We start from the raw sequence: 26,069 nt of genomic DNA, 5'->3' as shown, positions 1-26,069 counted from the left end.
CAGGAATGTGTGTCTAGGTCACCAGAGGGAATCCTTCCTCCTCAAAGATTAACAGAGTTACAGAGCTTGATACCCCGGACATCACATGGAAGCTGTGATGAAGCCGCTGTCAGAGTGAGAAGCACATCCCTATGACCCTTTAGCCATTCTAACCGTCAGACAGTGACAGTGCTCAGGTGCCTTCCTCAACCACCCACCCAGTGCCTCACAAATGCTGACATTTTCCTCTCATTACAACATTTCATAACCAACAACCCCAGTCTATGTGGATCAAGACAGCTTGATTTAAGGCAAGTGGAAAATAGTGCATAGTGTGGGATATCTGACATTTAAGTGGCTAAACTTAGTGGTAGCAGCTGTATAGATATAGGCACAGGACAATAACAAACTGCATTATTAAAATGCATTATTAAAATGCTCTCAAAACATTATCAAAGCATTGTCAAGCTATCTTTGTATGTTTAATTGTTTCAGTGGTTCAGTGGAATATTATCTTATTTTCAGATGTTAATCAGCTTTGAAAGGCAGGAGAAGAACAGTATCCTGTTAAAATGGCTCAGAGGGAAAATATGTGCCCTTGTCGAAAATAGGTTGTAAAAACCCCTCATAAATATCGGTGATGAATTCGTAATTTTCACCTCAGCCTGTCCCTTTAATCGTGGACCAGCGCGTGACACCCAATCAGAAGCAGCTAAGGTCCGACAACTTCCAGAGGGAGAGATGCTCATCATGAGCCAGAGAGAGAGAGAGAGAGACCACTCCGTGTTCAGTGTGTCGGTCGCATACAACGGATTCACACAGGCGCACATTGATTGAACTTTCTGCTACGTCAAACCGTGGTAAGTGTCAATGTGTTTTATTTAACTGAAATAGCGGTCGTAAAATATTGTCTTTTTGACGGTCTTTTACAATAGACGAGCACTTTAATGTGTTAAATTGTTCGGTAAACTGCGCTTCCTCCAGTTTGTTAAAAAAAATAGCTGATAACTTCAACAAAGTTGCTTTCATTTGATACTTTATAGCTACACTATCTCATAAATTGGTCTAATTGATCTTATCAGGCTAAAACTTGAATGTTTTCTTGAAAATAAAAATGCACTTGCTATGTGTCGAAAAAGCTGCATATTTTCATGTTCCCTGAATAGTCTGTCATGATACAATCAGACCCCTTCATTTAATCCGATTTAAAGTTATCTATTTTATTTTTTATCTTTGGTGGCAATTATGTCTTTGGTGATAGTGTTGTTTGGCACCGGTGGCTCAAGGTGTGGGTTCCTATTTCATGTTACATGTCAGGGAATTAAATCAAGGCTCCCTTGTAAAATAGATTTTTGTTTATTTTTTTTAGATTAAATCGATTATGATGGCCATGTTTGTTGAATGGTAATGGAAAGTTTCATGATATAGTAGACTACTGTAGGTTACTGTTTATATTGGCATTGTATTAGTGGTAAAGCACTCATAGCCAACAGTGTAAACCTTTTTGTATGTCCTATTACAAATGCTTGGTGTGTTCTGTTTTATTTATTGTTTAGACACTGGCGCTTTATTGCTGTGGACCTGGACATACTCTAATGTAGATGTGGGTGTTACCCTAAATCCAAGTCTAGTCTACCCGTTAGTACAGAGCTGAGGCAAGACACCTGTATCTTACCGTTCTCAGACGGCTATGTCCTACGTGCAGAGCATGCCCCAGGAGTTTGTGAATGATCAATTATGTAAAAAATGAAAATACAGGCAAAACATCGCCCTTTATTTTTCACAGCAATAATTAGAATGTATTTAACCCATGAATTCCAGGTGGTTGCCAAATAGCATTTTTAATGACTAAAATAAATAAATAATTGTGTTAAAGACCAATTAGCCTGTTCAAATTAGTCAAACATTTTTGTGGTGTGTATTCATGAATAAGAAAGTGTAAGTATGACTGATTATTAACACACCTTCTTGAGCACATAGTACTTCATAGCCGACTGTACCAAGACAGGCAATGGGTCTAAATAATTTTCTCTGAATGTTAGTAGCCTGAAATACTGTAATGCTGTTGTAAGAAGCTTGCAATACTGTTGGTTGATGATGATTATCTTATAAATGACCTGTTGTGTGGATGTTGTAAATATACCCAACATTCAACATTCTGAGTGTCTCCAGTACTATACAAAGCCCAGCTCTAAGCTAGTTTCCCAGTTCCCACCCAGGTCACTGTGACCTTTGGAACAAACTGCTTTCCACTGATTACTCCAGTAGAAAAGGATTGGTTATCCTACTGTCTTAAACCTAGATTAAAACAATTATGTGACCCTTCACTATGGGGAATTAGGATTCATTTCTATGTCCACTATGTGAGGTGTTCCAATTGAGTCTCATTTGGAAAATTCACACATCTCTTTAATTGTGCCCTCATGTGGTCACAGAGGAACATGCACACAGGAACGGATGTTCCCATATGGGTTTATTGATCACACAGTACACACCTATCTGTCTCTTGGAATAGCCTTTTTCTTAACTACTTTCATCTTACATGTCTAAAAGTGTTATTGAGAGTGAGTGTGAATAGTACATGCCACCCACTGTATTCTCAGAAGACCTATTCTTTATTCACATCATCCGTCAGCAGTTTCATTTTACCACAACGCAATCCGAGTGCACTCACATTTGTCAAACAGTATAATCGAACTGAATTATTTGAGGTCTGTATGCAAATGTCACTAGAGTTTGTAAATAGTGTTGTATGCTAATTAGCTTGTGTGTCACCTCATTTGACAATGGGCCATTGTCCCATGTGTTTGTCAAGCTAGCGAGAGGTTGGATTGCATTGACAAGCACAGGTCTGTCGTCAGTTACACAGGAACTTACCTATAAAGGTGTTTGTGATATTTTTATAGATCAAACTCCTGAAATTTGGGATGACGCCATGAATACTGGTCTTCTGAGAGAACAATGTACTATATCCAAGCCATTGAATAGCATAGGCAGAGCTATAATGAGTTGCTGAATTGTTATATTCAAATGAACAATTACTTTTGACAACAAATCGGCTCTTCTGCCTGGAATAGAAGTATTAAATTGTCTTTCGAAGACAACTTAAGCCCCTTTTCAAACATTTTCATGCACTGTTTGACAGCCATGGCAATTATAGCTTACTTGAGAGGGAGCCTTATCAGCAGTCCGCATGTCTATAACAAGGCCTAATGTTGTCATTAAATCTCTTTTTGTTTTTTAACACTACTGTACCTGGAATAACAAGGACAAAAAGAGTCTAAAATAACAACTTACATTCCCATGATAATCTATCAATGGACTGAAAACACTACATTTAACACACACAAAAATACAATAAATAGTCTTCAAAGATCCGTGAAGGCATAGGAATGAATGTATTATTTTCAGATAGGTTGGTGTACTACCAACTATGAAAACAAGCCCATCGATTTGTTATTGATTGAGAGTTGCAACCTCTAGTACAAGTGTTCTTTGCCACAGGCCTTATTTTGTATCATTGAAGGATTGGCTGTAAATGTGAGTTTGGTGTTTGAAATAGAGAGGAGCTCTTTCCCTGTTAAAGCTAATAGATTGTTTATTTCTTCCCAGTGCAGAATCCCCACCCTGAGGCTAACACGCACGCTGGTGTCATACCCACACACAATCTCTTCTTTCCATTAGAAATGTTAGCTTTATTTGTTTGGTTAGTTCTCAGGCTTTGTCAAGCTTAATTGAAGGTGAAAATACTTCACAGAAAGAGATTTGAAAAGAGGGCATTGATGTAGGAAAGCTAGTTTGAAACATAATTGCTAATGGACCCAGTCGCTCTATTAGAACGGCAGCTTAGTTTTCAGAAACACTTTGCATCTGCCATTTCAATTATTGAATTTAAGAATTGTGGGAAAGAAGGAGAATTTGTTGGTAAAAATGAAAAGCAATGTTTAAATGTTTATTTTATGCTATAGTTTAACCCTTGTATCCATCATCTGCTATGTGTTAACTGAGGCAATAGAGGTATTTGCTCTCCTATTGACCATTTGCAAGACGTTTAGCTGTGTATACAGTTAGGCCTAACATCAAGTAGTTTATTGACCAAACCTGTGGCATAACTTAAGATGGCCAGTGCTTCTTTCACATACATCTTAACCATGATGACACATGTTGACCTCTGGGGGTCATCCAGTGCTTGACCCTGCCCTCTTCCCACTGCACTGCTTTCTCCCAGGGGATTCGTCTTAATGCTGCTCCCCCTTCTGACATGTGTGGGTGTTTACTGTTAACATGGAACAGGGAGTGGAAGGTCAAACATTTTAGACTTGAAATATTGAATATCTCTTCGGCCCAACTCCCAGCCAAATTCTTCTCTTGCATGAGGAAAGTAGGAGTTGGTTGAATATGGACAGTGGTTTTGAATTAGATAATATTATCTAATATTATCTAATTGTTTTCCTATGGTTATGGCAATGGCTAGCAGTGTCATGATTCCTTTATGGTTCATTAGAGAAGCTGGAACACGGCCATAGAACAAGCCTACTGGGCACAGACGTCAATTCAATGTCTATTCCACGTTGGTTCAATGTCATTTGAAACAGTGAAACGACGTGGAAACAACGTTGATTCAACCAGTGTGTGCGCAGTGGGAGGCCCTCTCTCTACACACACACACACACACACACACACACACACACACACACACACACACACACACACACAAACAGTAGCTCCACCAGACGCTGGCACATTTGCATTGTAATAGAGAGGCAGCCACATTCCAGTTCCTGGCCACAATGGCGGAGGAAAGCTCTGACTTGAAGACTCCTGCTGGGTCTTTGCACAAGCAGACCATAAAGCTGCCGTTCTCACGCATTCTCCTCCTCCAAGGAGGAACCCAAACAGCCACCCACAACACACACTGGGATACAGTGGGTTACACAGGAAGCGCCATTGACGAAGACGCCATAAATGAAAGACACACACAGGTTAAGAAGGTGTCATCTTCTTTAGTATCCAACACTAAAGCAATGAACCACTACACACGCATGGATGATTGAGGAAACAAAACAGCTTTGGGAGGTCTAAACAACACAAACACACACAAATGTATTTATCTGGAAAACTGTTAGCCGACATCTATGTTTGAGGGGAATTTATTTGTCCTCAAAATGCAATCATGTATGAAGAGCTTCTGTAGGTACAATGGTGTGGAACTGACATGTGTCCCGCCATTCAAAGACAATGATGGAAACAGGACCAATACATACAGAATCAGAGGTGGCACAATGTAATGAGCATTGCCTCCAAATCACATCATGCCTCTTTTCTGGTTACGTAATTAAGAGGTCCCATCTGGTATGAGCATGACAGCGACCGACGCTCCTTGACAGTAATTGTGTTGGGGCACATGGCAGTTCCATTCAGGAAAACGCACACACTCAACATCTATTATCTCCTCTTGTTAAGATTAGTGCACACATTTTGCTTGGGAGATTATAGTGGGAGTGGGGAGGGACTGGGACCCTTGTAAGTGATGGGAGATGGGAGCAGGGATTAGCACCCATGTTGGGTGACAGTCTTCTCTACTCTGAGAATGCACCATAATAGTTGTACAAGCACAAATCAGACTGCTCAATGCAAATAGGGTCCGTTTTCTTTCTGAAGGGCGGGTTGCTATATTGAATAAGATATGTCAGGTTATCATTCATCATTTAATTTCACTCATTGTTTTTGTTTTCAACGGTACAAAACAAAGAAATAACAGATGTTACCTGAGAGGAGGAAATCTTTATCATTTAGAGCAGACAAGTCAAAGAGTGTTACAAGCAGAGCCAAGAAAAGTGATAGATAATATGGCATCATGAAGTCTATAGTCTAGACAGACTCCCCTCCCTAAACAGACAGATCAATAGGTATTGATGGCCTACTGGTCCCTGGGGAATGACAGTCAGCTGCTTGGTTGCCTATCGCTCCGAGTGGTGGCAACCTGATAGCAGCCCCCCTCCTAACATCCACCACCCAAATGCAATTTACCTTCCAGACATACCTTTTTTATAGCGAAGTTGGATACTGTGGAATAGATATAGAAAAACATGTTTTTCTGGCCTTGGGTGCTTTTAGTGTGCTTCTATTATTTTATATCAGCCTTAGCTGCTGTACCATACCAAATTCATACGCTTTTGTAATACAGTACACATTAAAACTGTTCCAAAAGTTAGTCAACAGCTGATAGTTCCACCTCCATGACTTATTCATTAGCAGTCTGCAGACAGTGTGCATGTTTCTGTGACACAGGAACCCATTAGGTGCCTTTATAAGGCTGCTCTGCCCTGTTGTTGTAGCAGTTCTTTCACCTGTTGACCGCCTTCTCCCTCTCCCTCCTCACACACAGGCAGCCCAGGGCTGACATTCTCCTTTCTTCACCTCTAATTGCTCCTGTGGGACTCATTAGGCTGTGGCTGAGGCAGTCTCATCAGGCTCGCTGAGGCAGTCTCATCAGGATCGCTGAGGCAGTGGCTAAGGCAGTCTCATCAGGCTCGCTGAGGCAGTGGCTGAGGCAGTCTCATTCAGATCGCACAGTGCTAAGCAGTCTCATCAGGCTCGCTGAGGCAGTGGCTGAGGCAGTCTCATCAGGCTCGCTGAGGCAGTCTCATCAGGCTCGCTGAGGCAGTGGCTAAGGCAGTCTCATCAGGCTCGCTGAGGCAGTGGCTGAGGCAGTCTCATCAGGCTCGCTGAGGCAGTGGCTAAGGCAGTCTCATCAGGCTCGCTGAGGCAGTGGCTGAGGCAGTCTCATCAGGCTCGCTGTGGCAGTGGCTGAGGCAGTGGCTGAGGCAGTCTCATCAGGCTCGCTGAGGCAGTGGCTAAGGCAGTCTCATCTGGCTCGCTAAGGTAGTGGCTGAGGCAGTGTCATCAGGCTCGCTGAGGCAGTGGCTGAGGCAGTCTCATCAGGCTCGCTGTGGCAGTGGCTGAGGCAGTCTCATCAGGCTCGCTGTGGCAGTGGCTGAGGCAGTCTCATCAGGCTCGCTGTGGCTGAGGCTAAGGCAGTAGCTGAGGCTGTCTGCAGGGTGGCAGAACAGAAGGGGCTGAGCTGCTGTGCTGGGTTCTCACCCCCACCACATGACACAATCTTAAGCCCAGCTCTTCACTCCTGTCACCCCCACAGGTGTTGCTAGTCTATTGGTCCTCGCTCTCCACCCGCCTCCCCGCTGACTCCCCACAGCCTGTCAGACCCCCTCTAACCCCCCTACCCCGCCCTACTCTTCAACACCCTACAGCACAGCCCTCCTACACTTTAAATCTCCCTGCCATGAAATGCAAGGCTTTAAAGGCAGCAGGGAGAGAACGAGTGTCGTGCCACCTGAAGGTCATACTAGATGGTCTAGTAGGTTTGTGTTGCAGTGACATGAGATGGCATGTTGTCCAGAATAGAAGATTGACTTTTCCCCTGTGTATTTCTGAGTCTGTATTATGAATGTAATACTAATCTATATGGTAATGTATATTGGATGCATTTAGATAGATATTGTATGTATCAAATCCAGAATACAGACTGAAATAAATATGATGTGTTATTAATATAATGATTATTCAGCTTAATGTTTAGTAATATTGAGCAGCCTTTGGATGGTTTTAATGTGTTATTTTATTAACGTACAGAGGTAGGCTCCAGTGAATCTTAACCAGTGGCTTGTTCTTTCATCTCACACAAGTTGATATTCAGGCTGTACTGCATGGACCCTTGTCTCTCAGCAGGACCTGTCAATGAATTAGCAGACATGTTGTAGTGGGAATGTATGGGAAGCTATGTGTCTGTGTCCTCTGATATAGTATGTAAAAAAAACATTCTAGATCCAGGTGACTTCCCCCAGCGAGAGACTGTCAGGGGATTTAACAGGTCACAAAGCTGAGGCAAATGGCTCCCGGCTGGTCTGGGGCCTTGACTAATGTGCTTCACTAGGCTAGTCCCACTACTCTACTTTGCAGTTTTCTAGGCCTCACTTCCACACTGATATACACAGGGATTAATCCCCTCAACTGAACTTATAGTAAGAACCCCCAGCCCACGGTCCCCAGTACCCTAGCACACAATTACAACCCCCTGGGGTCCTTTTAACCAGACTGATTCTGACAGCAAATCAATACACTTTAGTATCTGTTGGTACCTTATTCAATTAGTCTAATTCATAAAGCAGGCATAATGGCCCTAATGGAAGAGAGGTTGAAAGGTTGAATGGCAGCAGTAGAAAAGCAACGACATGATTGCAGGAGTTAATCCGCCCATCTTAATTATGTCTTTTAACTGATTCATGGCCTCTGCATCCATCCCTGTCACCGTCAGTGAAGCAGTGTTGATCCTTAGCTTTCTATGCTGATGAGTAGGCACACATTTAATGCCAGCACCGGCACTGTAGATCACACGTCGTAGAGGGGGAAACAGAAATGCACTGAATAGAAAATACATCTGCACTACCCCCCCTTTCCACTGCAATCACGTTGGCAATTTCCTTGATAAGTAGAAAAGGGGCCGAGGCATGGCTTGACGAGTGAAGCAGCTGATGATTGCTGGTAGCAGGATGCTTCTGTCTGTGTGTGGTTTATATTTCATCTGGTCAGCATGGCATGTTATTAGGTTGTATAACACCAATGCAGATAGTGTTCACAGTAGATACAGAAAAGGACACTACAATAAGTGACATATTGGCTCTGTAAGTGTTCTGTTCTCTAAAATAGAGCAGTTCATGTGGATGTGGACTATCGATTAATTGATTAGTGTGCAAACCCCTTTTAGTTTTTTCTGTGTTAAAGGCTTATTGAAATCAAAGGCATTCCAGTTTTTTCAATTAAGGTTTTCAATAGCATTATTCGATTGTCTGTTTGTTTTCATGCATTGTTTGTACTATCTGTATTCACATCATGATACCCCCTCTTTTCAAAATGGATGGAAATTGGACGGGGAAAAAACTCAATGGGAAACAAAATGATCTCCAGAGTGAAAATTTGTCCCTATAATTGTTTCTCATCTTGCCCTCCACAAGGTTTCTACACAGCCATCAAGGAAGAGGACTATGAGGGTGAAGCCCAGCTCCCTTAAAGGACGTAAAAACCAGCGCAGATAGAGGATTGGCGTTCTGTGCAAATACCACAATTCCACCATGAGGACTTGTTTGCTGACCATGATATGGGCGTGCTTGTCCCTTTATGTGAACTCCACGTCTATTAGCAGGAAGACTGTGTTAGAGATGGGAGGAGAGGAGGACAGAGACGGAGCAAAGGGAGGGAAGCTACTGAAACGTTTCAAACGAGGATGGATGTGGAACCAGTTCTTTCTACAGGAAGAGTACACTGGGAGTGATAAGCAGTACATTGGCAAGGTATGTCCATTAGCCTTCCTTTTGTTTTATTGTTGCCATGCACTTCAGTGTGTGGGGAAAACTCCACTGTCTGCAACTGTTGAATTCCGGCCTTGACACAAAGATAATATGAATATTGAGAAATCTCCCAGAGCATCAAATGCCAATTAGGCTTGGGCGGTATACTGTATATAACGTATGCTGGGGTATTTTGAAATACCGGCGGTAAGATTTTAAAAACCGTACAAAAATTGTCAATTTATTTGACATTTTTGGGGGGTTAGGGGACCATTAAAGCTTGGCTGCGGGGATGCTGCTACACCACTGCTTAACGGTAACACTTTATTTGGATAGTCCATCTGTAGATGCTCTACAGACTATCAGTAACATTTTAACTAACTATCTACTTACTCCTTACCTTAACTTTAGTTGCTAATCAACAGATAGTTTGTTGATAGTATGACCATCTGTAGAGCATCTAGAGAAGGAAAATCCAGACTATCCACATAAAGTTTGACCAAGTTATCTATCTATGCTCAGGGCTCCTGCTATGCATTTGGTTTGCTAACTTGCTAGATAAGTGGCTATCTTGCAAGATCAAGCTTCTTGATTACAGCAGAGACAATCAATCCCCTCATGGATCAAGATCCCTGCTGCCTACATTTGTTTTGTGTGTAAAAAAAAAAACATATTAAAATAACACCCCGTGTGTGCACTGCCGGTAATACCATATACCCCGGTATGGTACAGGAACGGTATGAAAATCTGGAGACCACCCAAACCTAATATCAATGTCTCAGGCCAGATAAACCTGAGACTATATCCCCCCACGAGGATTGGGATATTCTGATGTACAACAACAGCATGCATTGCCACCTTTACCTCAGATCTCAGAAGACAATAGATAGAGCCATGAATCAGAAGTAGTATTGTGGAGTAGGTAGATGTGGAGATGCCTGCAGCACTGCAGGGGGCCTGTTTTAGAAGACTAGAGATAGAAGAAATACTGGAGCTACTGAGGCCATGTACCCTGTAGTACCCTGTTGTACCCTGTAACCCTCCAGGCTCTTACAGCGAGACCCAGCTTCACAGAGCATGCAGGGAGAGGATCAAGGATGGAGAGAAAAAAGGGCACACGCAGAGTGGGAGAGAGAACGAGAAAGAGAGTGAGATAGGGAGAGAGGAGAGAAAGCCACCACCACCAGTCTTGCATTAGGTTACTCTGTGGAGCCCTGGGGAGTGGAGCAACGCAGTATGGTGGATTATTTCCATATGCCTTGTAGAAAATGATTCACCTTGTCAGGTCCCTCTTTTTCTCCACCAAGCCTGGCTCTGTGCTGCCATGCATATAATAAGATGTTATCTGTCACATGTGATGTTGACTGTTCTGTCCTCTCTGACGGAACTGAACAGCCTTGTTGTGTGTTATAGATGTTCAGGCTAAGACCGCGCGTGAGTCACCATAAAAATTAACCGTTATAATAAAGCATTCCATGCATCATCACATTTCCAGACTTGTAAGTAAGATAGCTTACTATTACTAATGTGATGAGTAAATTGGATAGTCAAAATTTAGGCTAATAATATAACTCAATCACTGTTTGCAAAAAAGACTGTTGCAGTGCATAGTGGAGTAGGCCTAGGCTACAGTGCACGTGGAAAGTATTCAGACCCCTTGACGTTTTCCATAGTTTGTTACATTACAGCCTAATTCTAAAATGGATTAAATACACATTTTTCCTCATCAATCTACACATAATACCGCATAACGACAAAGAAAAAACAGGTCCACCTGTGATTGGACATGATTTGTAAAGGCACACACCTGTCTATATAAGGTCCCACAGTTAACAATGCATGTCAGAGCAAAAATCAAGCAATGAGGTTGAAGGAATTGTCCATAGAGCTCCGAGACAGGATTCTTTCGAGGCACAGATCTGGGGAAGGGTACCAAAGATTTCTGCAGCATTGAAGGTCCTCAAGAACACAGTGGCCTCCATCATTCTTAAATGGAAGAAGTTTGGAACCACCAAGACTCTTCCTAGCGCTGGCCACCCGGCCAAACTGAGCAATCGTGGGAGAAGGGCCTTGGTCAGGGAGCTGACCAAGAACCCGATAGTCACACTGACAGAGCTCCAGAGTTCCAGATGGACAACCATCTCTGCAGCACTCCACCAATCAGGCCTTTATGGTAAAGTGGCCAGACGGGAGCCATTCCTTAGTAAAAGATACATGACAGCCCGCTTGGAGTTTGCCAAAATGCACCTAAAGGACTCTCAGACCATCAGAATCAAGATTCTCTGGTCTGGTGAAACCAAGATTGAACTCTTTGGCCTGAATGCCAAGCATCACATCTGGAGGAAACTTTGCACCATCCCTACGGTGAAGATTGGTGGTGGCAGCATCATGCAGTGGGGATGTTTTTCAGCTGCAGGTACTGGGAGACTAGTCAGGATCGAGGGAAAGATGAACGGAGCAAAGTACAGAGAGATCCTTAACAAAAAACCTGTTTCAGAGCGCTAAGGACCTCAGACTGGGGCGAAGGTTCACCTTCCAACAGGACAACGACCCTAAGTACACAGGCAAGACAACGCAGGAGTGGCTTCAGGACAAGTCTCTGAATGTCCTTGAGTGGCCCAGCCAGAGCCCGGACCTGAAAATAGCTGTGCAGTGACGCTCCCCATCCAACATGACAGAGCTCGAGAGGATCTGCAGAGAAGAATGGGAGAAACTCCCCAAATACAGGTGTGCCAAGTTTGTAGCATCATACCCAAGAAGACTTGAGGCTGTGATTGCTGCCAAAGGTGTTTCAACAAAGTACTGAGTAAAAGGTCTGAATACTTATGTAAATGTGATATTTAAGTTTTGTAGTCTTCATAAATTTGCCAACATTTCTAAAAACCTGTTTTGGCTTTGTCATTATGTGGTATTGAGTGTAGATTGATATGGGGAAAAAAACTATTTAATCCATTTTAGAATAAGGTAACGTAACAAAATGTGGAAAAAGTCAAGGAGTCTGAATACTTTCCAAATGCACAGTATATCAGAGACCTTGGTGTCAGTATTGGCTCTCTATCAAAGTAAAGGTTAAATCAAATGTATATGACTGGAGACATTAGCAGAATCTTTTTAATTACAGGGTAGGCTGTACTCTGCTGAAACTGACAAACAGATCAATAAAAATGACGTTGTCTGCAACTATCTAATAGGTTTACAGAAAAGGGAGACACAAATAAAATATGATCTAACCTGGAGGAGGAAATTATTGTCCAAGAACAAACTTTCAAATGGCACTGACCCAATAATAAAGACAGTGAATATGCGCAATCACCGGGGATATGGCCGATGCTCCGCGGGTGCCAATAAAATAGGCTACCATTCGCTCAATTAAGTTGATCATTTTGATAACTAAATGACAGATTAGAGTCTTTTCATTGTCTTCTCTCTAAAGCAATAGGCATTTGGTTTCCAAACTGTTTTCCTGCAATTATATTTTGAAATTTTGCGATATGCCTGGCTGGGCCTCTCTCAGCTTTTATTTCTTTCATCACATTCACAGTGGGTCAGAAGTTTACATACACTAAATTAGTATTTGGTAGCATTGCCTTTAAATTGTTTAACTTGGGTCAAACGTTTTGAGTAGCCTTCCACAAGCTTCCAACAATAAGTTGGGTGAATTTTGGCCCATTCCTCCTGACAGAGCTGGTGTAACTGAGTCAGGTTTGTAGGCCTCCTTGGGCTCATTCCTTGGGCAACAAGACCATTCAATTTCACCATTTTGTTGACATCCATATTTCTCTTCCTGCAGGCTGCTGATTAGCTGGTAGCTGACGGGCTGGTCCTAGGGCTGGCTGCTGATGGCTGGTCCTGGGGCTGGCTGAGGGTCAATCTCATCCTCTTCTTCCAACTCACTGTCAGATTCCAAATTGACAGAGACATGATCCTCATATTTGGAAAATTCTTCATCTTCCAAAGTGGAAGACGCTCCTTCCACACTAGTTTTTCTCTCTGCAAAATAATTTCTAAGGCCCTCTGAGCAGATATTATTTTTGCCATACTGATTGATTGTGGTAAAGAGCCACACAAGCAAAGCTATTTATTTGTTGTGTCCCTCCCCCAATTTGCACCTGGCCTTGGTAGAGTGTGGGAAAATACAGAATTCTTTACAATGTATCAACATAATGTATTGTAATAACATTTTGCAGGTCCCGCAAGACATTGTGTAGTTTCACACACTACAAAGGGTAAAGAGTGCGAGAAAAGCGGGAGACAGGCAGACAGGCAGGGAGACAGACAGGTTATTGGTGCTGTGTTGAAACAGCAGGTCCCAGGGAGGAGGAAGACAGAGTGAAGGCACACAGCAAACCTTTTTGTTTCATTTTGACTTGTTTTCACCTACACACACACACACTTTTCCACACTTTTATTACCCTCGGGTCCAGTGGACCCGAAATCCACTTATGTAATATAAATGTGTAGGGGGGTGCACAGTGAAAGTATGTTATTTTACATGTTCTTCACAGAAAATGAGCCAAGGCCAATGAGTCTCAGGTTTAAAATATAATTCATTGTATCATTTTTATTTTCGTAAACACTGAAAATGGGTCCCACAGACCCGATCACTACACAATGGTTAAAGATAAACACATTTGCTAAGAGTATTATTACATTGATCAATTTACTATGACTTTTCAAATCACCCAACAGAGTTAACTCCAAGTAAATGTTGCATTTTTTCAGCCATTCCTGAACCTGTGACCAAAAACAAGCTACTTAAGGGCAGTACCAAAACAAGTGATCTAATGATTCTGTCTCTTCGCAGCAAAATCTGCAGAGCTGGGATGATTGTTTCCCCCATATATATAACATTCTATTGGTTGCAATAATTTTGTATAATAATTTTAATTGAAAAACTTGTTTTGAGTCTGGCGTCATTTTATGTATCAGTTCATAAACCATGTGCTATGGAATCGGTACATCGAAAATCTCCTCCGAACTATTTTGCAACCTGTATGGTGCAGCTGTAAAAAAATTTTTGGTCCTTAAATTAAACTTTTCTATTTATCACAATTTTCTTTAGCCAATTTTGGTCTTACATTTTGCCATTTAATTCAATTTACTTCAGGAGAAGCTTAGCTTCCCTTAGCCTTATGGAACACCGCCTATGTGCTTAGGTGTACCACCAACATAATTATAGCACTGTTGAAATGCGTATACGTGTGATGCAGTAAAGATGGGACACACACTGAGCATGGTAGAGAATAAAGCCCCATTCTATGCCCATTGCTCAAATTTGCATAATGTCTACTCAGAGGCATGGGAATAAGAGATGAGAGAAACATATGTGCTCAGAGGGGAATTGCAGGTATTATGTGTTACATGTTGGATTTAGGTGATTTTCTAAGACATCTGTGGGAGGCGTCAATCATTCATCCTTTGTCATATCTAGGCTTCATACCATCTTGGCTTTCTTCGTTTTCAAAGACTCTCTCCTTTCTTTCCCTCGATCATTGTCAACTCCTGCTTCATTCAAGTGTGCATGTTCTGAGACTGCCTTGTACTTTGACAATTACCTGGCTTGCTGTGTGTTTTCAATGACAGTGATAAGAGGGCATTGAGAGTGCACTGGGATGTTCACTAATTAATTCAGTGAATCTCTGTTTGGATTGGTGTACTACTGTATAATCTCTAGCAGTTTAGATAGACAAAGGGACCTGGAGAGGTAGATAATATACTGTTTGACAGATAAATGGGTAGGTATTAAATGTGTGTACTAAATAACATATAACCTTTATAAGCCAGGTATGGTGGTACAGAGAAACCGGAGCGTTACTTTTTAGATTTTTAGTCCTAATACAAATCAAGACGTTGTCAGCAAAGCAAGACCGTATTAAGGAAAGACAGAATGAGTCACTCACCATCAGCACCCGTCACCTACCCTACCTGTCTCTCACACTCCTCCTCACAACCCATCAACTGTCACACCATCTAATGCAAACTGTAAATCTGTTGGTGTTTTACTAGCTGAGTTGGGGTCAATTCCATGTTCATTCCTGTCTGTTAAATTAGATAGGGAGTTTCCCCATTGGCGTGCTAGTCCAATCCCTAAATGGACTTCAATATTTATATGGAATAAACCCTAGGTCTGTTGAACGCAATCCTGCAGCAACAGGAAATGTTCATTATTATGGGGCGTCAGGTAGCCTAGTGGTTAGAGTGTTGGACTTGTAACTGAAAGGTCGCAAGATTGAATCCCTGAGCTGACAAGGTAAAAAAATCTGTCATTTTGAACAAGCAAGATAACCCACTGTTCCTAGGCCGTCGTTGAAAATAAGAATTTGTTCTTTACTGACTTGCGTAGTTAAATAAAGGTAAAAAAAAATGTTTTATGTAGATTATAATTAATAGTATAGAACATGAAGGCCTGCACACTGTTAAAGCTCCCAATTCACCGATTTATTGACAACGTTTTGATCCGAAACAGATCTTCGTTCGTTGATTATAATTCATTTAACATTTTTGTAGGGGTTGATAGATTTTCCGCTAGGGCAAATCAAGTCTTACATTTTAAAGTTGAAATTAGACTTCAGAAGACTTTTTAAACCTTGAATACACTACAAGTTTGCATTTCCTGCCGTGCAGGAAAATTCTCAGCAACAAAAGAGTGATGAAATTAAGATCCTACATCTGTAGTATACATCTGGTATTTGCCTTGCTGAGTTCAGGCCCCATTTCTCCAAGGAGACAAATATGTTGACTATGCTTTTGATTTTCTATGGCAGCTTCAATCTGACATTGACAAGGGGGATGGAACCCTGAAGTACATTCTAACCGGGGACGGGGCTGGAGACATATTTACTATTGATGAAAACAATGGTGACCTCCATGCCAATAAGAGACTGGACAGAGAGGAGAAGGCCTTCTATACCCTCCGAGCCACCGTGGTCAACAAGAACACAGGCCTGAAACTGGAGCCTGAGACAGAGTTCATCGTTAAACTTCACGATATCAATGACAATGAGCCTAAATTCGCAAAGGAACTTTACACTGCCAGTGCACCTGAGAGGTCTAATATAGGTATGTGCTCTTTCACTTTAATTTGACTTTTGACATGACAAGGTCATGACCTTTCAATTTATGTTTTAACCTTTGATGATTAAAGATAAGTAACATTTCAAGGTCAATGGTGCCTTAAAGTGTCAAATATTTTGTTTGCTTTTCTTTGAACCATGAATGGTTTTGACAGTTGATGTGAGTTCATATTCATCCTCAGCTATTATCTTCCGTTCTCAGGTACTTCAGTCACCCAGGTAACAGCCACGGATGCAGATGACAGCATGTACGGGAACAGCGCTAAACTACGATACAGTATCAGCCAGGGGCACCCATACTTCTCTGTGGACCCAAACACAGGTCTGTCTGTCCGTCTGTTTGTTTGTTTGAACCACCAGCAATGCTCTTTTATTCCTCAAAGCAATTATTACTACAATGAAGAGAGAGAGAGACGGTAATGTAATGTTCAGAGTCAGACTGACAGAGCCATTGCTATTCTCTCAGCCCCCTGTGCATTTTCCAAAGTACACTGAAACATTTAATAATTTCTAATGTGCACTCTGGAACATCCTGTCACTCGTTCTGTGTTTAAACAAATGGAAACAATAAAAGCCTCCAACTGGCAGATTATTGTGTGGCTTAACAACGATATGGTTTATCCCTGATGTGACATGGAAGATGATGTCCCCATCACACCAGAGGACATGAAATCCCAAGCTTTGGAAAAAAAGAGATGTTTCTGAGAGTTTATCTGAAAACAGTCATATTGCAGATGATAGAACCCATTCACAGAAACAAAACGAGCCAGGCCAGATGGTCTTGTGTGCTATCTAATGGAAGGTCGGGGTGGTTGCCATTTTTTACTGTTCCATAAAAATAATTAGGTTACATACCAGTATTAAATGTTTCTCATTAAATCCAAGCACAAGGTCTTAGCCATGTGAAACGGTTGTGGTGACCATTTCTTTGCAAGAGGTGCTTCTTTTCTAACAGTTATTAGTTACATTATTCCCATTGGTAGTTGTAACTACAGTAGTTTCTGATGCAGTATTTAAATAAAGGACATGTACATAAATTAGGTCACTCTAGCTATACCCACATCACTTAAGTCTGTTTGGCATGGTGGCACCTTGAGCAATCCCTACAGGACCAGAGAAGGATAAATGTTCTTAGCTAACTCATTAACAATACATCTCATTATATTATATGACACATGAATATTGTATTCTTCTGGTTTGTCCTCAGGTATCATCAGGACAGCCCTGGGGCCTGGAGAGATGGACCGGGAGAAGCGGGAGCACTACCAGGTGGTGATTGAGGCCAAGGATATGGCGGGCCAAAGGGGAGGCTTAACTGGAACCACCACAGTCAATATCACCCTGACCGACGTCAACGACAACCCCCCACGCTTCTCTCAGAGTGAGTAGAAGACTAAGAGTGAGGCACAATGACTGGAATTATACTGGTGGTTGAAGTATTCATAGTAGTCCTAGTATAAGTGGTAGTGTCAGTGTACTGTGTGTGGAAGTGTGTCCGTCTTATATAGGGTTAGCTGTGATTAAATTGCAATGCCGGGTCCCACGAAGTGAATCATCTTGATAATCCTGATTAGATGAGCAGCGTAATACTGAGTGTCTCTCTCTCTCTCATGCTCTCACACACGCACACACACAAATGAGAAACATCCCGGAATCTGTTTGACTTTGACAGATTGCTTTCTTCATTGCTATTCTGTTAAAGTCCAGTGGTTGGATGGTGGATAACTAAAGGGGAAGAAACTTCTGATACACACACAGTGTGAGATATGCCTTCTCACATCTCTCTCTCCACCTTGTCAGTTGATGACACCTTACAGCAGGGGGCTTACACCCCCAGTCAGCACCATGCTAGGGGAAACAGAAACTGTCTAATTGGTCACCATGAGCACAAGGTTAATTCACCACTAACACTGCTGCAGGGTAGTGATACAGGCTCACAGGCTCACTAACAATCTGAATTGTTAAATGTGTTAGCATCAGAAACATGGTAGTGTTGAGGAGAAGCTGGCACCAAAAAAAACACTCACTCACCATGCCAGAGGAAGACAAACAACCTCTTCTATTTGTCACAAGCTTATGCAATTCTGTTCATGGTTCCAGGCTGTCTTGGCTCCGTTTCGTTAAGACACTTTCCTTATACTCTCCAACATAATTAGTGACACAAATGGTGAAATGGGAGTGAATGCTACAAATGCAAATAGTCTAATATGAAGTATCTCAAAGTTTAATTTGTTAGAACATCCGTTGATTTACATACAGTATGTGTGTCTGTTTGGGATTCCAGGTATATATCAGTTCAGCGTTCCAGAGTCTATAAAAACTGGAATCCCAGTTGGGAGAATCAACGCAGTAGATAAAGACCTTGGGAAGAATGCGGAGATGTACTACAGTGTTGTCAGTGGGGATGGCTTGGACATGTTCGATGTCATCACGGACAAAGACTCACAGGAAGGCATCATTACTGTTCTAAAGGTAATATCTGTTATCCCTGTGAATGACAAAGATAGTCAGCCAAAACTATAGGGCATATATACCCTATTATCAGCCCGGGATAGGCCTGAGGTCATTAGACCATCAGAAACGCTTTTATCAAAATACATTTGTACTGCATCATTACAAAACATGAGTCATCTTTTATGTTCTACTGTGTCCCTGTCCCTGCAGCCATTGGACTATGAAAAGACCCGATCCTACACACTGGAGATCCAGGTACAGAACACTCAGACCTTGGACACTCGCTTCCTGGGGTACCTACCCACCAAGGACATGGCCACAGTTAGGATCGGCATAGAAGATGTGGATGAGCCTCCTCTGTTTGAGAAAGCCAGCTACGTGATGGAGGTGAAGGAGGATGCAGCCATGGGTACTGCAGTAGGGTCTGTCAGGGCTATGGACCCGGATGGATACAACAGTCCAGTCAGGTTAGTTAGAGCACTGCTTTGTTTTCCCCTCCAGCCCACCCATTCAGTTCTCCTGTACGTACCACCCACACCAAGGTCATGGGGAGATTGGTTATAATCATTTGTATCAGGGGTCATTTGATGAGTGTTAAAGGTTGTGTTACAGTATTTTTTTTTAAATGTAGAAGGATTAGAGTTGAATTTGCCATCTCATTAAATTTGGAGTCGAGAATACGTTGTGTCCATAGAAAGACTAATGAGTGAAGGACAAGCTGTGTGTTTTGTTTATCTCCACACACACACACACACACACTTTTTTAGTGAGTTCTTATCAATGTCCAAAGTCCCTTAATTACCACTCCTCATGGAAATACACTGAAAGGGCATTCCAGGATACATTTAATTAGATCATTGCGTAATCCGCTGGATGATCAAACTGATGGGGCTGGTCTGTTCTGTGCCTCTGTTCAGGGCTGTTTTCCTTCCAGGCCAGTCAGGGTAAAGAAGAAAGGGAGGAAAATAGAGTGATTTAAGTCCCATTGGCTGTTTAGGGCAGATCCCCAGGGTGTGCAGTATTCAGAATAATTTTGTGAATACACAGAGAGGGCAGGAAAGACTAATTCCGTGCAAAGGGTTGTCAAGTGCAGCAGTAGAGGTTGTAGGGGTGTCATAGTCGTGTGTGTAGGTGGCAGGGAAGTCAGGCGCAGGAGAAATCAACTTGGTTAAACTGGAGTAGTTTTATTAACAAAAACTAACTCTAAAACCAACGTACAAAAATAACATGGGTAAAAATAACCCATCGCACACCGATACAACATACACGAGTACATAACATACAAACAATCACTGACAAGGACATGAGGGGAAACAGAGGGTTAAATACACAACATGTAATGAATGGGATTGGAACCAGGTGTGTAGGAAGACAAGACAAAACCAATGGAAAATGAAAAACTGATCAATGATGGCTAGAAGACCGGTGATGTCGACCGCCGAGCACCACCCGAACAAGGACGGGCATCGACTTCGGCAGAAGTCGTGACAAGGGGAATGGAAGAAAATACTCCATGCTTTTATTTGTTCTTATATCGATATTTGTATGCCTATTTTACAGGTACTCCATTGATCGTCGTACTGATCTAGACAGGCTTTTCAACGTGCATTCTGGGAATGGGTCCATATTTATCATAAGACCTCTTGACCGAGAAGAAGCTGCCTGGCACAACATTTCTGTTATCGCAACAGAGTTCAGTAAGTCTTAGCTTTATCATGCACATGAATTCACAATACAAACAATTCTACCAAGGCTATGGAGTTCAATGATTATATTCTGTCCTTTGTTGAAACATAAAAAAACTAAAATCATGCATAATTATTTATTGCAATTATTATACATTGTTGTGATGTGTATGTTTTCTACACACAGACAAACCTCTGCAGACCAGTTGGGTGCCTGTTTATGTCCGTCTTCTAGATGTCAACGACAACGCACCCAAGTTCGCCTCTTTCTACGAGACATTTGTTTGTGAAAAGACTAAGGCTGGGCAGGTACAGAACACGGATCCTCCACTTACGTCCCATGATAGAATAACATGATTTGAATATTCTAGCTGCTATAATTACGTCCATATCCTAGTGACATCTAGAGGTGCTACAATAGGTACAGTATATGCCCAGGAATACCCATGTATGTAAATGGTGATAAAGCATTGTGATGAGTACTGCAGTCCTCTGGGGTAGCGATTGGTCTCCAGGGTCTACTTTGTGAGGCGGCTGATGAGATAATCTATCATGGCAGCACAAGGCAGGTGACAGTAGCTGTCACACATCAAGGGCATGTTTAAATAGGTGCCCAGCACACGCCTTCTCCTCTACTCCCTCGCCTTTCATCCTTCTGTCATTATTCATAATCATAAATTCACTGAGGTGTTTGTGTTTGCTGTGCTCCTGTTTACCAAGCAAGATCCCTTGAGAGGACTCAATAAAATCATCCACAATATATCTTCCACAATGGTTATTTACGCCAGCGATTAAATAAACATATCAATCTGTTTGGTCTATATAGATGGTCTATATCCTAGAAGTTTAGCCTCCAATTTTTCCTCTGATGTCACAAACCAGGGGAACCAAACTGTTTTTGCTATCTGAGAGCACACAGATTGTTTGTTTGTTTTTTATCAATCTGTTTGTTTATCCCGTAAACAGAAGATCCAGACGGTGAGTGCTGTGGATGCAGATGACCCGGTGGGTGGACACAAGTTCTTTTTCAGTCTGGCTATGGAGGGGGCTTACAGAGGCAACTTCACAGTCAAAGACAATGGCGGTGAGTACTGTACTGTAGGATATTTTGGGGTCTCTATCACACCAGTCATCACCTGATATTATAGTGAAGAAGACCAAGAAGGAGAGTGATGAAGTGCTGCATCAGATGACCTGGCCTCCACAATTACCCGACCTCAACCCAATTAAGATGGTTTGGGATTAGTTGGACTGCAGAGTGAAGGAAAAGCAGCCAACAAGTGCTCAACATATATGGGAACTCTTTCAAGACATTTTAGAGAAGCATTCCAGGTGAAGCTGGTTGAGAGAATGCCAAGAGTGTGCAAAGCTGTCATCAAGGCAAAGGGTGGCTACTTTGAAGAATATAAAATATATTTTGATTTGTTTAACACTTTTTGAGTTATACATTCCATATGTGTTATTTCATAGTTTTGCTGTCTTCACTATTATTCTACAATGTAGAAAATAGTAAAAATAAAGAAAAACCCTTGAATGAGTAGGTGTCCAAACTTTTGACTGGTACTGTATGTTGTTTCCCTCCCTAGATAACACAGCTGGCGTCCTAACCCGGCGCTCCAGCTACAGCCAACTGCACAAGAGCATCTACCTGGTTCCTGTGGTGATCACGGACGGGGACTTCCCCATGCAGAGCAGCACGGGGACGCTGACGGTGCGCGTGTGCACCTGCGACCGCGAGGGCAACATGGAACTGTGCAACGCCGAGGCCCAGACCAGCTCAGCTGGACTCAGCACCGGGGCCCTGGTGGCTATCCTGCTGTGTGTCATCATCCTCCTCAGTGAGCATAGCTGTCTGTCTTTCTGTGTGTCGGTCCGTCAGTCTCTGACGCATCTCCATCTCCAATTTAGTCATTCATATTAATGTATGCAAACTGTTTGGAAAATATGTCTTTAATAAGAAATTCCACAGGTTATAGTGTAATTCAATTTGCCCCTTCTGTATATCACACACACACACACACACACACACACACACACACACACACACACACACACACACACACACACACACACACACACACACACACACACACACACACACACAGGCGCTTCTAAGAAAAGCCCTACATTTCCCAGTAGATAGCCTATTTCACTCTTGGCTGTCTACAGTAAAAGTGTTATATATAGAGGATCAAAACAAGTCTGAGGGGATTGAGATTGTGGACAGGATAGTAATTCAACAGGACTGGCAGTAAAATTAACCTTTTATACACCAGGAGTTACTTTAATAAAACATGGAATGCAATTACCCCAATATATTACTTCAGCACCATTAACTACATATACAGTGTAATGGAAATGCAATTATTTAAAGGTGCAATATGCAGAAATCTATCCAACATTTCGTAGTTTCTAAAATACTAATAGTTAAACTGAAATGAGGCTATGTGACAAAATAAGCATTGTATAGTGTAGAGAATCATTGTACCATCTAAACCACTCTGAAATATATTTACAATAAACAAAAATATTGTATTTTCAGCTGTTTGAAGCTGGTCTACAAAAACAAAATTCAAAGACGCAACAACGAAACTTGAGAACGGGAAGCATAGAAATAGCACACATAGATCAGATCTATTACTTATTAGACTTGCATTCAATGAGAATGACATATCTATTACTTACATTTCTATATTTGGTCGGGTCGCCTAAAAAGTTACATATGGCAGCTTTAAAATGTGGCACTATTCTTGGTTATTTATAAGTTAGTAGTTGCAATCTCATTGCGATGTTGGAATTAAAACATTTTTCAGCATCTCTACTGCAGTCGTTTCTAAATTGTTACTGGGCTGTGGATGCATGAAGCAGGCCGTGTTCTAATGCAGTGTTCACTGCAGCATGAGCAGCAAGATAATATGAAATCCCCCAGCCCTGAACAGCAAACCTCTCTCTAACGCTGACTCTCCATCTCTCCCTCTTTCTCTATGTGTCCATCTCTGTCTCTGTCCCTGTCTGACTCTTTCTCCCTGTTTATCTCTCAGTGATCATAGTGCTGTTTGCTGCTCTGAAGAGGCAGAAGAAGAAGGAGCCTCTGATCATCTCTAAAGAGGACGTGCGAGACAACGTGGTCAGCTACAATGACGAGGGGGGCGGAGAGGAGGACACCCAGGCTTTCGACATCGGGGCTCTGCGTAACCCCGAGGCCATCGAGGAGAGTAAGCAGAGGCGGGACATCATCCCTTCGGGCACTCTGTACCCCCCTATCAGACGGACAGCCATCCCGTCGCGGGACAACGCAGACGTCCGGGACTTCATAAACCAGCGGGTGCAGGATAACGATAGTAACCCCACTGCCCCCCCTTATGACTCTCTGGCCACATATGCCTATGAGGGAACCGGCTCAGTGGCTGAGTCTCTGAGCTCCTTGGGGTCAGCATCCTCTGAAGGGGACCAGGACTACAACTATCTCAGTGACTGGGGGCCCCGCTTTAGGAAACTGGCTGACATGTACGGGGCTGAGGACAGCGACCGTGAATCCTAACACACCACCTGAACTGTTTCTGGGTGGGAGCTAGGAGGATGACCTATGAACTATGACTGACTGTAATCTGTCTTCTCAGAAAAGAGGATAAATGTTGCAGCCCAAGTTTTTTACAAAGTGCCCTTTTATTCCTTCCAACTCAGTAGGCCATAGTCCTTTCTGATGGCCAGACCAGACAGAGACTGTGCAGCTGTGTGGATTTTTTTTACTGCAAGGCCGACCTTTGAAGAGAGGATGAACTTTAGTCCCTCAGTTGAAGTTAAGAGCCGGAGTTCAGTGTCAAAAAAAACTATAAAAAGATACATTTATTTTTCATTTCTGTTTACGTCTGTCTCTCTATGCTGCATTGGAAGGAAATACAACACTGATTACACATTTCTCTGAATACTTCTGTGTATTCTTAAGTGATATCTCCTTTAGTTCCTCTGTACTGTTACTGAAGTGCAGTATGTTGTACTTGGTATATTTGTGTGTTTTAGTGAAATGGAACTTTGCTTTTCCAGGAACAAGGAACTGGAATTGAACATATCTTAAGATATTCTTCATACCTTTTTTTGAAAAGTCCAAATTCTTAAAAAGGAAGGAAAGCCCAGCACCAAAATAAAACATTGCTTCATGAATGTTTACGGAACTGAAGAATGGACAGCCACTCTGTACATATGCTCTATTCCTCTATCAAGCCTTCTGTTACACAGACAGTTCACTATCTTAGAGCAACTCTCTGAAGACGTGATTTGACACAAGAACTGTATGTATCTATCTCTGTACATGATGATAACTGAAGAAATGGAGGGAAATGAGGAACGATGCACCAAGATTTACAGTGAATTTCAGCAACATCTGACAACATTAGCATAATCCATCATCAGTCAATCATCATCAATCAATCATTGTCATATTAGACGCGATTGTTCCAACAATATACACACACATGTGGCTTACTTACATCAAGTTAGCACAAAAAAGCCTTCAAGGTGAATGAACATGTCATTCATATTATCTTACATAACAGTACTTACCAAGGAAAACAATCATTCTTAAACACAATATCCAAGTCATGCATTTGATTAGCTAAAACAACATGTAGATTCAGCATTGGATTGGAAGTGCTGTCACAAAGTACAGGGAGTTTTATCTGTAGGTGGGGAAAGATTACTTCATGTTATTATTAAATATGGATCTTAAAAAGCCATTGAAAAGGTCATTTTGAAGCAACTGCAGAGAAGGATGTTGCAGTGAAGAACAGATAGTCTACCTTTCTGTGTTCATAATACAGTTCATACCTACAGAGAGAAAGCATTTACATTAAGAATGAACTAACACCTTTGAAATGAACCAAAACTACAAAAAGCATCTGAAGTAAATATATTTCATTTAGCCATAATGTGTTGGCTAATTGTTCTGTTCTCTCTGTGCCAATATTGGATGGTAATGCTTTTCACTCTGAACTCATCACACTAAATAGCTAAGCGAACATAAGCAGTCACTCCAAAACAACTTAAACATTAAAGAAGCAAAGACGGGATCCAAAGGATCAATTACAGCTGATCTGTGCTTCAACATTAAAAGTTTGGCGGATAATGATGTGTTTTGTTTGGGCTACATCATTCTGATTTGACATCAGGACTTTTGTCAGTAAAATTGTTTGACTAAATAATGGTAAATACTGTGGTTGAAACAGTGCTTTGTTGCAGTGATTTGGGAGCGTAGCGGATGTTCATGATGTATTACTTTGCTTTTTATATTGTGATTTAAAAAATATATATATATTTATAGGACACATGCTGAATTAATGTTCTTGAAACACAAGCGTCCAGCCAATATCACTGTTTTTGATGTCTTTTGGAGGTGTACAATTGTATGTTGATACTACGGCTACAGTACATGTTATATTATGATGTATTACCAATTGTCCAATTTTATCATAATAAACTTTTCCAGTAAACTACAAAATAAATGATTTTATTTCATT

The 26,069-nt window shown here is 41.8% G+C and overlaps 1 protein-coding gene across 1 annotated transcript; it reads left to right on the top strand.

Moving 5' to 3' along the window:
- Positions 1-695: 695 nt before the first annotated feature.
- Positions 696-26,054, top strand: LOC106599349 (cadherin-6). The gene is made up of 12 exons (XM_014190544.2): positions 696-839; positions 9,012-9,347; positions 16,109-16,403; positions 16,620-16,739; positions 17,625-17,798; positions 18,702-18,889; positions 19,082-19,338; positions 20,432-20,568; positions 20,744-20,865; positions 21,523-21,640; positions 22,143-22,394; positions 23,598-26,054. Exons 2-12 carry the CDS (start codon positions 9,129-9,131, stop codon positions 24,095-24,097), a joined length of 2,382 nt encoding a protein of 793 aa, XP_014046019.1. The 5' UTR covers positions 696-839; positions 9,012-9,128; the 3' UTR covers positions 24,098-26,054.
- Positions 26,055-26,069: the final 15 nt, after the last annotated feature.

The sequence above is a fragment of the Salmo salar genome, chromosome ssa03, assembly GCF_905237065.1.
Source record: "Salmo salar chromosome ssa03, Ssal_v3.1, whole genome shotgun sequence".
NCBI lineage: Eukaryota > Metazoa > Chordata > Actinopteri > Salmoniformes > Salmonidae > Salmo > Salmo salar.
Note: the sequence above shows the minus strand (reverse complement) of the source record. Positions and strands in the feature narration are given on the sequence as shown.